Source organism: Pyrus communis, chromosome 13 (genome assembly GCF_041283825.1).
Source record: "Pyrus communis isolate YQ-2024b chromosome 13, ASM4128382v1, whole genome shotgun sequence".
Lineage (NCBI taxonomy): Eukaryota > Viridiplantae > Streptophyta > Magnoliopsida > Rosales > Rosaceae > Pyrus > Pyrus communis.
The window spans coordinates 23,070,047-23,082,072 of NC_142577.1; the positions used below are offsets into that span (position 1 = coordinate 23,070,047).

Genomic DNA, 12,026 nt, shown 5'->3' on the forward strand with positions numbered 1-12,026 from the left:
TTAATTAAAATTAAGAATCCCTTTTCTTACTTACAATGTTAGCAACATGACCGTCTTGGTTTACTAGAAAAACACATTATGCAAAGAAGATCATGTGCCCGCTAATATGGCAAATATTGCTGCTGCCTTGAGACTGCAATTAGTCAAATTTGATAATGCAAGTAATTAATATAAAACTAATTACATTATATGTTCCCATATAGGAATTAGGAAGTGTGTGAATGCTTTTGTCAACTCATGATTAGAATCAAGGCATCACTAATGAGGTTTTAATATTAATCGAAGTACGGTTTGACGCCAGGATGGATCGATTTGATTATGTAAACTGGATTTGTGCATACATTAATGGGTTTAATTAGTTATAAGTAAACAGCATAGTTTTTTCTTTTTGTTGGAGCACACAACATGGTTGGGTATGTGAGTGCATGAGAAATGTTATGGAGATTTTCAGAGTGGGACTCTCTATGAACTTTCTGCTACATTCTAGTTTAACGTTAATTTCCATGCTAGAATTTGTAAAATATTACATCAAATATATGATGTGGCAGAGAGTACTTCTCCTTAGCATTTCTCATGAATGCATATATGAATATATAAAGACTGCAAATGGATTTGGCTGTCTTGGTCAGTCTGTGTGCCTACCATTGCATGTGGGAGTCACAAAAGTGGAAGATAATAATGGATAACTAGGCCTGTCCCATAGTCATGTATATTCCACATTACTAGGCCAAGAATTTGCAGCATTGGAGTCATCAGTCAGTCGCTCACAAATTTTACAGATTGGTTATACAGATGAATTGAAGCAACAAACCAATGGGAGAGTAGTCCACAGACTGAATATGCATGTGACAGACTGACATGAAAAAAAAAACGATTGAGATAGGAACTTAGGAACTTCTCCACAATGAGGCACGATGAATGCTGAATGATTCTGCAATTAAACATAACATCTATATTATATACAATAAAAGTTTGTAACACATATTATGTTTTAACGGGATAAATAATGCATGTGAATTATCCATGCATGTGCATGACAATTTTATATAAAAATTATTTGAACGTGAGTTTTTATGTCATGTGGGAGATAAGTGACAAACACTGTCCAATTAATCCATAACATGTACTAAAGAATTTGAATTTCTTAACAAAAACTTGTAACACGTGTTATGGTTTAATTAGATGGTATTGCCAAGTGATAAGAAAGTGCCAGAAAGAAGTCCCAGCCCAAACCTTCTCAATTACCAGGTAAAGAAAGGAGCAAGCAAATTGGTTAAGTTGCATACATTGTGGGAATCATATAGGCCAGTTTATCAAACAAAAAGATTGTAATGCAATAAAAACTTATCACACACGTTAAGTTTTAACTAAATAATGTATGTCACTCATCATGTCGCGTGACGAGAAGTCTCTACTTAAATTTTTTCGTATAGATAATTGTATACATATCTAGGGGGACATAGACTATAAGCATGCAAATGATCAACATAAAGATTGTAATGCTATGTAATGTAATAGTAAGGTGACCAAAAGTCAATTAGGGCCATGAAAAGGCAATTTCATAACCTATATGGCAAACGAAGAGAGAAAGAGAAGAAGAAGAGGAAGAGTAAGATGGGAAAAGCAAATCCTATAATATACGTCACATTCAGAAAAGTAAAGGGATTCACGTGTAGAGAGTCTAAGGGGAAGAGATGGAGGTCTGTTTGGGAGCGTGCGCCATGTGCTTTGGTGCAGTCGGCGACCTTGTTGAGATAATGAGATAAGAAAATATAAAAACCAAAAAACAAAAATATAAAAATAAAAGAGTGATGATCCTCTAATCTCCAAAAAGCCCATCTCACGGATCTTGCCCCTCTCCTTCTCTCCACTCCTACATATATATATATATATTATCTTATATAATTATTGTGCCATCCTCCTCACACAGCTCTTGCATAAAAAGCTAGCTAGGCTTGAGAGAGATTTCAGTCGTCATCGTCGTTCAGATTACTGTATTCTAAACGTAACATTTTCATTGGAGAACACCAAGTTTTGAAGGATAAATGGCTTCGTGGAAGAAAACCATTACAACTCCATTCAGGAAAGCTTGCACTTTCTTTAACCAGCAGCCAGGAGGGAGAGACCAGAAGAAGTCTAAGCTTCAAGGTATATACAAACATATATTGTTTCTCTCCTATGTACTTCTCTTGTCAGACTGAGAATTTACGAAGTTTGAATTCGCAGTCTGATAACGTAAGTCTAGCAAGAGAACACTACTACTCTCTCTCTCATGTGTTAAACGATGTGAATTATCATTTATGGAACAGACTGAGTGATGTTTTGTTCCATAATTTACTTTGAACAGGGAGTGAAAGTAGTGTGATGGCTCTGCATGGAGAAGTGATGGCATGCGCATATGAAGATGTTCAGGTGATGTGGTCTATCCTGGACAAGTCCAAGGCCTCAGCCTGCAGCATCACTTCTTAACATGTATAGATGGCTATGGCTATCAGTAATTGATGCCAATATCTATGTCAAAAAACAGCCATAAAAAAAGGGAGAGAGACCCACGTCAGCAATTAGCAGATATGTGCATACAATTTGGGTCAAAGCTAGCTTGCAACATTTTGGTTCTCATTCTTCTGGATCTGGTGTGCAAGATATAATTACTTGTAGATAGGGAGGTGCTGGGAGGGATGGTGCTTTTGTACTCAAACTCTATGGTGGCTAGAAAAAGTCCCAACTCAAAAAAAGAGGAGAAGGAGGGGGGATTTGTGAGGCTTTTAATTGTAGAATTGGCCCCCATTATACGAAAGTTTTTTGTTTAGTTTGTAATCTGTTAAATTAATGAATAGGCAATCCATGTGATAAAACATCACATTGAGATTATTAATATTAAACTTTAGCAAAATATTTTCATTTTCTGCTTATCTTCTTCTTGTTTCTCTTGTAACTACTACCTTTATCTCTCCTTAGTGGTCCTCAAGTAAGAAAGCTTGCACATTCTCAATTTTAAGATGAATTACATGAAATGAAGACATTAAGGTGGCAGTATGTCAAACTAATCACGAGAGATTATATAAAAATTAAAATAAAATAATATATGTGATAGGTTGGCGATACCACCACTTTAACATCCTATTTTAGTAAGTCGACTTCTGATTCATCGATTATAACCCAAAAACAAAATCCAAATTTTGCATTGTCAACTGACTTGTTTTGCTCTATAGTCCATTTTATTGGTTGGAAAATTAATATAATATCTTAATTTGAAGATATTATAGATCTATTTTTTTGTACGGGTAACTGAATACTAAATATCCTTTACTCCGTTTCTATAAAACCGTATAAATTAGTAGGAGAAATCTAACAAGGTGCATGGAATTCTAATGAAAATATCAAAAAGCTTCCAACTACTTTTTTCAGCGGTTTAATAGAATACAACACATTGCTTTTGTAATAAATATGTATATGTTGTGCTCCTTTAGAGATTTTTCACTGTGCTGGACACATGGGTGGTGTAATAAATGTTATTATAAAAGTGGTGAAATACTTAGGGTTAAAAAATTAACAGCTTAAAAGATAAAACTTCTCTCTATCTATTTAATGACATGTGGTGTATCATCCGTGTTCCGCGCACAATAATTTTTTTTTCTAGCTTCTTGTACTTGCTTAAAAACAAGTTTTTATTTTGTCATTTTCACAAACAAGAAAAAGGAAAGTTGAAAACTAAAACGAAAGGATGATTGCCTAATATTGGTTTTGAACTTTTAATGCAGGGAGAATTCAAAGCTGAGATTATTTTTTGGTATACCAAAAGAAACCGAACTCTTGACCAATCTAACCCAAGAGCTTGAAGAAGCTTTAAGTTCTCCATGATTTAATGACATTGACGTTTTGGACGAGTAGTTTGATGGAGATGTAAAAGAGAAGACGAGAGTCATGACATATTTTTTCTTTATTACTCACAGTAATATTTGAAAATTCATACCGCCAACCTTATATAATGAGAAAATGATTTTTTGTTGTTCTACTCATTTCTCAAGCAAACAAGACTAAAATCCAAAAACGTGACGCATGCATTTGTTATCACAGATTGAAAAATAAAATGGTGTAAACAGGCCAACAGCACACGATATTAAATAAGTCTATACAATCTGTCCAAAACAAATAATGGAGGAGCTAACAGTGAAGCACAATTTGTGGAGGAAACTGGTGGAACAAAGAAAATGTACCAGTTGGAATGATCTGTCGATCAAAAGGACACATCCGGTACAACAATGCCGTCCTCCAAACTGTTTGTGTCAGGCAGTTAACAGTATTTGATCTCTTTTAGTCGGTGGCATTACAAAAAGGCCACACAAATCCACCTAAAATTTGATTTGATTGATTTCAGGAGTCAAAGCAAGGAAATTTGAGATATGGGTAGGCTCCATAAGCCATGATTGGTGCTTTGGATCGTCACTACTTTCACACCGGTGAACGTGACCGACATTGCAGGTACAAATTATGCTAATTGATCAAGTAGTGTGTTTACTTTTATTTGCACTCGAGTTAGTATCATCTTTTTCGTATAATAATTTTAGAATATCAAATTGTCGGAATAAAAAAGTACCACCAACCTTCTTTTTCAATCATCACTAAAACTTGGATGGATCTGAATAATTAGTGGATCTGTCTTTTTCTTCCTTTAAAGATCAAATGGTCCTATTGTGGCAAATGGAGAAAAGAGGATCATATCCTAAAGTTTGTAATGAAGACTATAAGCGAAGAAAACATGCATTTTTAAGCATTTGAATGCACAATGTGAGTTTGGGAATGCCTACAACTGTTGTATACAACCGACATCTCACATCCAACTCTTAACGTGCAGATCACATGACAAACGGATTTGAGAGGTTGGTTCTATACAAGGGTGTTGTAAGGAAGAATTCCACATATATGGAGAACACTTCGCAGGTATGAACAATGAACTTATTATAGAACCAGAATTAGAGTCAAAACGACGAATTTCTTTACTATGTAGAGAATTTAGACAGACATCTAGCTAGTCAACTACAGGTACCCTACTTCATATTACATCAGTCACAGATTTCTGAGTCCTTGCTAGTCGCCTATAGGTGCCGGGCGCCCTCTACAACAAAAATTGAAACCCTCACAGCTGTTTAATTCACCGAGCAATCCTTTCTTCTTTCGCTTGAAGGGCCTCCACTTCCTCGGTTGATAGAATATCAACGATGGGTTCGTATACATCCCACTCCTTTCTTTTCCTGATACATTTGGGAGCAAAGTGGCAAACCACTATCAGTATTTCAAGTTTCACTTTTTTTAACTCTAAGAATAAAAAAAATGTTAAACACAAGGTACTGAATTAAATCATATCAACCAGAGGGCTGTCATTAGATAAAATGATGTTCCAAAGCTGGAGGGTGAATAAACCCTTGATATTGAACATATAATATAGGGGAAGCTATCAGTGGACAAACTCTTAAGACTGATTGAGCAATTTGGTACAACCTTGCACCGTCTTCTTCACTTAAAAGGGTGAATTTGGAGACGTGTGTAGGAATTAATATCCATATGTATCTCGAAAGGTTAACATTCACATGCTGAAACAATGTATACAACAAAGAGTTTGGTTGATAGCCATTTCATTTTTAGTTTAGTTTTTCTTGATAGGGATAGAAGAAATGCATATATGGAGGAATGAGGAATGAAAAAGGGTGGAGGGAAGAGAGAGAGATGAAGGAGAATGTAAGAAAAGAAAACCTCCAAAAAATTGTTTTCAGTTTTTAGTTTTTAGTTTTCATTTTGAGTACTCTTCTATGCACATTTCTTCCAGTTCCAACCACCCTTCATCCTTTTTTTCCTCCCATATATTTCCCTCTGTTCCTAACAAAAAGGTGAAAACTGAAATGGTTACCAAACAGGCTTTAGTTTCATCTTCCTGTTTCTATGAAGGATTTCAATACGTTAAACTTAGAGAGTTGTTGATAGCAGATTTTAGTAAATAGCCATATGCAGACGACCAAATCCTTCATTTATTGAAATAAGTATGACAGTACTAATTTATAGGTACAGAATAGAGGCCATAGTCTTTGTGGTCAAGCATTTTCCTCCTCAAAGTAGATCAAGACAGGAGTGAACTGGTGATTTTTAGGTTGACAAGTAAGAAAATTACAGTTCGATAGTGTAGCTATTCCGGGAGTATTAAGGCAAAAGAAGCTATGGAAAGTATATGGTCTTGGTCTTTGGGAGGCCAGTAAAAGGATGGCGTAAAAGGGTGGCTGTACCCTCGTGAAGAAACTAACTACCAGGTTGAATGCTAAAAGAATCATGCCCCTAGAAACTATTGCCAAAACAAGAACAACTTATTGGAGAAGAGGTGCCTACCAAAAAATGGCCACAATTCATGCATAAAATCCAATGAACAGCAATGGCAGCATTTTAGTTTATTTAACATACACCATGAAACTTTCCAATTACAGCAAAAAAAAAAAAAAAAAAAAAAAAAAACAATTTCAAAAAGTTAGTGTGGTAAGAGACATACCGAACAACACTAGATCTGTGACCAAATAGCTTCACCAGGTCCAATCCAGTACTACCTACTTTACTGAGAGAGAGAGAGAGAGAGAGAGATAGGAGAATTAATCACACACAAATTATATAATAGCATGTAGGCTTTACCATTTATTTTCTTCCTATCGTACTTAATTACGTAAATTGTGCACAACAGCCAGGAAGGGGTAAAAAACTTTTATTTTGAAAAAAACCACAAACCTGACTGGAGTATACTCAGCTCCACGGCGTCCCTTCTTGTTAATTCTGGTTTCTCTTACTGAAGCTACACTTTGAACTACAATCTAGAAGATGAAATACAAAAGGACCATAGTAAATGAGTACAGATTAAAAGTGTTCATTCACATAACTTGCGATATTTAGCTCATAAGGTAGCATAAATGAAAAGAAAAATCAAAGAAGCAACAAAATCTAACCTCATACAGTTGTTCTCTAATTGAAAAGGCAATTGCAGGCTGCAAAAAGAGAATATCTTATTTTAGCAAACTGAAAAGACACTAACGTTCCAACTTGACACAAACTAAAGCCTTGACCAAAATTAATTGAACTTAAGTGTCAACCAAATTTGCAATCATTCAAAAGTTCTTAAATTTTTTATAGAGTACGATGTCTTACCCCAACTTCAGGGTCTTGAATACCTAAGTCCGCGCAAAAAGTTTTAGCAAACTCTTCAGGATCACTTTCAAAGTTGTTCAAGTCCTGAAATCCATTGAACATGTACAAACCCACATTGTAAGAGCAGGGCATTGAAATGATAAGATAACAGAAGAACTCTTTGAAGCTTACCCATAAAAACTGGTCCCTAATGACAGTGCGGTTCACTCGAAGATCAAGCTGAGAATAGAACATCAATAATATTTAAAAAATGGAAAGGTTGTTACTTTCCATTGTAGATAACCATGTCATAATATGATAAAAGTTAACCTTAATCGGAACAATCCTCTCGACGGTGTACATGTCTTGCCCCTCAAATGATCGAAATTCAACAATTTGTGACTGATATCAGACAACAAGGTAATAACTAATCAGTCCCATTACGTATATAATACAAAATCTGATGGGGGAAATTAGACATGGTTGAAACGCCAACCTGAATGGCAGAAGCAATGCCTGTGATGAAACCCGGAGGAAGCTTCAAGTCTTTCGCTGTCCTTTTCGCAAACACCACAATCTCCGAGTCAGGGTCTGTCACCAAATTCATCAAACCCCAAGTTTCAAAATTCGAAAAAAAAAACAAACACAAATAAATAAGAAAAATCCAAAGAACTACCAGATGGGTTCCAAGTGAAACAGTCTTTGAACCTTTGGCCGTCGATGTCGAGGTCCAAGCGAATTGGTACCAAATTCTGAGCTGTTGGCCTGCCCCATTGTGAAATTTGTGAACATAATCGAAATTTTCCCGGAAAAATCTCATCTTTTCCACGAAAAATAAAAATTCCAGGAATTTGAAGAGGACAATCAAAATCTTCAGAAAATTCGAAAAAAATAGAACAATAAGAAGTAAGAAACTCACATTCTGAACTTGACAGGGCCTCTGGAGGAAGCCGACAGCTGGCCTTTCATGGCTTTCTCTTCTCTTTCTCCCTCCTTGCACCAATTTTTTGATTTCTTCAGTTTACTGGATTTCGGAGCGGCTGACATGCCCGACCCGACTCTTCGCTTTCTTCTTTTTGGCTCGAGTCTCTGAGGTTCCTTCTGCTCGTCTTTATTTGCCGAAAATACCCTTCCAATTGCGTTCTTCCGTATTTTGTTGACGGGCTCGCAAGTTGCGGGTACGTTTGAACCCGACGTCTTCTGATCAATTAGCCCAGCAATTAATTGGATTGGGCCGATGCCCGTCACACCCGCCAGTTGTGGATTAATTAGTCTTTTGAGTTTTAACAAAAAAAAACCATCCTATAATTTTATTTAATAATAAAGACAAAAGAAAAAAAACAAAAACCAAAAAAAACCTAATTAAAGGCGCGTGCAAGGAGCATCCGACCAATCATTAGTTGCATAAGCCCTTGACATAATCCAAGCATATTTTATTCTTCTAAAATTAAAATTTCAAAATGAAGTGGGTTCCGTTCGATTCAGAACCACATCTAGGGCGAATATGTTTGGGAGGGAGTCGGTCAGGTGTGGGTTTGGATGGTTGGGCGTAGGGGTGGGGCAACTTCATTTACAACATCATTGGACTCATCACCCATTTTTCTAGTAATGATATTGAGCTATTAGCCATGGATGACTTTAACGGTGTGGATTTTGATCTCTATCATGTTTTTTTTTTTTTTTTTTTTTTTTTAATTGCATTCTAGTGAAATAACTTGAAAATCTAGGACGATCATCTATCATTAAGTTTCATAAACAGTGTAGAATGTTTCATAAACAGTATCGTACCATCAAGTTTCATAAACAATGTAGCACAATTAAGTTTCCTAAACAATGTAGTACTAATAAGTTTTATAAACAGTGTAGTAAGTTTCATAAACAGTTTGTGTGAGGGGCGCGGGTCCACACGTCAAATTTTTTTTTTTAATATTAAAATTATGTCTTTTTCATTAAAATTTAAGTTTTTTTGTTCTTTTTATTAAAATTTAAGAGTTTTTCATTAAAATTTAAGTCTTTTTCATTAAATAAAGTTATAGCATGATTTTTTATTAAGAAAAACTTAGTCTAAGCCTTTTTCATGAAAGTTCCTTTTTTTATTATCTACAAGCCAAATGTTAAAAGAACAAGGTAACTTTCATGAAAAGGATTTGGACTAAGTTTATTTTAACAAAAAAATCATTCTAAAACTTTATTTAATTAAAAAAAAAAAGGAATTGTTATTGGCACTCCAAAATTCTCATTTTGCACTCCAAACTTTCTATATTTAGAAAGAAAAAAACATTTTGGAGAGTGTATAATGAGATTTTTAGAGTGCTAATAACAGTTTCAAAAAAAAATAAATAAATATTAATGAAAAACCTTTAAATTTTAATAAAAATGACAAAATAACTTAAATTTTAATGAAAATGACACAATTTTAATTATAAAAAAATTAAAAAAACATCACATGTAAGATTCATGCGTTCATTACAGACGTTGTTTATAAAATTGAACACTATTTATGAAACCGAACAGTACTACACTATTTATTTGTCCAATTTAATAAATAGTGTCTATTTCTTGGTCCACTTTCATAAATAGTGTCTAATTCTTGATCGTGTTTCATAAATAGTGCTTAGTTATTAGGTCCAGTTTCATAAATAATGTATAGTGATTGGTACAATTTTATAAATAGTATCTCTTTCTTGGTCTAGTTTCATAAATAGATGTCTAGTTATTGGTTCACGTTCATAAAAAGTGCCTAGTTCTTGATCATGTTTCATAAAATATTGTCTAGTTCTTAGTCCAGTTTCATAAATATTATATAGTTCAGTTTTATAAATACTTTCCACCTATTGATTTAGTTTTGGAAATAATGACTAATTCTTGTTTTTGTTTCATAAATAGTGTCTACTTATTAGTTCAGTTTTATAAATAGTGTTTACTTATTGGTTCAATTTCATAATGTTTGAAACTTAGACCATTTTTGGTCTTGTAAAAGCATCCATTGCGCCGAAAATAATGAACCCATAAATGATCATTTAAATCAAAATCTTGAGAATATTATGTTCTCAATAATTATATTTAAAAAGCTGTTTTCAATTACCAAATTAAAATTTCCTTACTTTTTTGACATACCTACAGTAATAAATGTAGCTTTCCATCCAATTTCTTGAGCTTGGGTGTCATCTTGGAGAAAATTTTCCTTATGCCAGGAACACAAGTGGTACACCATGTGTTATTATGTAAGTGGTGGGAAATTTTATTTTTTATGTTATTAATTTTTTAACACATGAATCTCACAACTTGTATAGAGACATGTGGTATACCACCCCATGTTCCAAGCATATTGAAATTTTTTTTGTCATCTTAACTACTGTTGGGAAACAACACAACAAAAATTAAATTGGAGAATGTAATTCAATTTGAAGTCTTTTTCTTATTCTAAGCAAAATAATAATAATAATAATCTATTAACGTAGCTTACAATGGGAGAAAAAAGTGGAGAGTGGAGGGGGGTTGGGAGGGGGGATGCGCCCGGCGCAAGTTGGGTTTTCATGTGTTTTTTTTTTTTTTAATAATTTTTTTGTCCTTATCATTAAATAAAGTAAGTGGATGTTTTTTTTATTAAAATGTAAAGATTTGAAGTCATTTTCATTAGTTTTCCTAAAGAAGAAATCATGTATTTTTTGTTGGTATGTTTTTTTAGGGACCTTTAATAAAAACAACTCTTAAGATAAAATAATAATAATAATAATAATAATAATAAACACTTAATAAAAATTTGTAGTAATAAGAACAAATAAATATATCATACACGACATGATTGGGATTGATCAAAGAAAACATTCAGGTGAAGTTTAGTGACAATATCGTAAATAAGTTAAAGTTAAAAAGGATGGTGACATATTCATAAGTAAGTTGAAGTTTGGGAGGTGGTGGCATTTTTGTAAAAACAGTTGACCTATGTTAGAAATAGTGACATAAATTATGTAGAAACATGAGTGCCACCAAAGTTCAACTTTTTTACGAATAAACAGTTGACCTATCTAGCTAGAAACAGTGTCACTTAGTGTAACGACCCATCCCCAATTATTATGATTTTTATAATTTTAAAAAGTGAATTTACGAAAATGCCCTTCGAGACAAAGTGTTGACTTTTGTTGACTATCGTGTCGTGTCACGTAATGTTCATTTTTCTTGGTGTATTCCCATAGTACTCATCACTACAGACGCGTGGGCGTAAATGAATCGTGATTTGAAGTTATAACGAAAGAGATATTAACGTTTAAAGTCGGGAAGCATTTTAGTAAATTAGTTATTTTCTGGAATGCTCCAAATTTTTGGAGCAAAATCTGATGGAGCTCAACCACGTGTGTGGCCTAGATTAAAAGGAAGAAAAGATAGGCGGTGGAGATGAGAGATAAATGAGAGAAATGAGGGGTGGGATGCCTATTCAGAAGAAGAGAGGGAAGGGGGTGACCAATGGGTGAGGAGAGAAAGGAAAGAAGGGAAGAATGAGGGGAACCGAACCGGTTCCCTTTTGACTCTACAACCCTGCTCAACCCGGTGGTGATTCCGGCAATTTCACGACGAATTGACTGTTGCCACCACCTAGGATCAACCCCCCCCCCCCCCCCCGACATCCCTTCTTCACATTCTACCCAAAAATTGAAGGAATTGGGCTCTAAATTATGAAGTTCGAAGCCGTCAGCTCCGACGGCAACCCATGAGTCTCTAGGCGGCGATCTGCCATTCCTGAATGCAATCTCATCGATTCCCACCATCAAACAACTCTGCTTGAGCTCAGGAACAATGCCCAATCATTTGTTGGAGCGTTGGAGTCGATATGAGCACGAATTAAGAAGCACCCTTTATAGGATTTCCAGCGG

General features: G+C 34.7%; 2 protein-coding genes across 4 annotated transcripts; one reads left to right on the forward strand and one right to left on the reverse strand.

Annotated features, from left to right (window-relative positions):
- The first annotated feature begins 1,622 nt into the window (after nt 1–1,622).
- On the forward strand, nt 1,623–2,882 carry LOC137738405 (uncharacterized). Of its 2 annotated transcripts, none has more exons than XR_015954706.1 (2): nt 1,623–2,148; nt 2,310–2,448. XR_015954706.1 is itself a non-coding variant. In XM_068478044.2 (2 exons), the coding sequence occupies exons 1-2, from the start codon at nt 2,046–2,048 to the stop codon at nt 2,467–2,469; spliced, it is 225 nt and encodes a 74-aa protein (XP_068334145.1). In that variant the 5' UTR covers nt 1,726–2,045; the 3' UTR covers nt 2,470–2,882. The 2 variants fall into 2 exon arrangements, 1 of the variants encoding a protein (XP_068334145.1); XM_068478044.2 differs by having other exon boundaries at nt 1,726–2,148; nt 2,348–2,882.
- A 2,060-nt stretch (nt 2,883–4,942) lies between these two features.
- BSH (transcription regulatory protein SNF5, putative (BSH)) lies at nt 4,943–8,281 on the reverse strand. 2 transcript variants are annotated; one of them, XM_068477516.2, is made up of 10 exons: nt 8,075–8,279; nt 7,832–7,920; nt 7,652–7,746; nt 7,486–7,557; nt 7,348–7,395; nt 7,177–7,260; nt 6,978–7,016; nt 6,763–6,845; nt 6,533–6,595; nt 4,943–5,252 (listed from the first exon to the last, which is right to left on the reverse strand). In XM_068477516.2, the coding sequence occupies exons 1-10, from the start codon at nt 8,200–8,202 to the stop codon at nt 5,153–5,155; spliced, it is 801 nt and encodes a 266-aa protein (XP_068333617.2). In that variant the 5' UTR covers nt 8,203–8,279; the 3' UTR covers nt 4,943–5,152. The 2 variants fall into 2 exon arrangements, with proteins under 2 accessions (XP_068333617.2, XP_068333616.2); XM_068477515.2 differs by having other exon boundaries at nt 7,177–7,395; nt 8,075–8,281.
- Nucleotides 8,282–12,026: the final 3,745 nt, after the last annotated feature.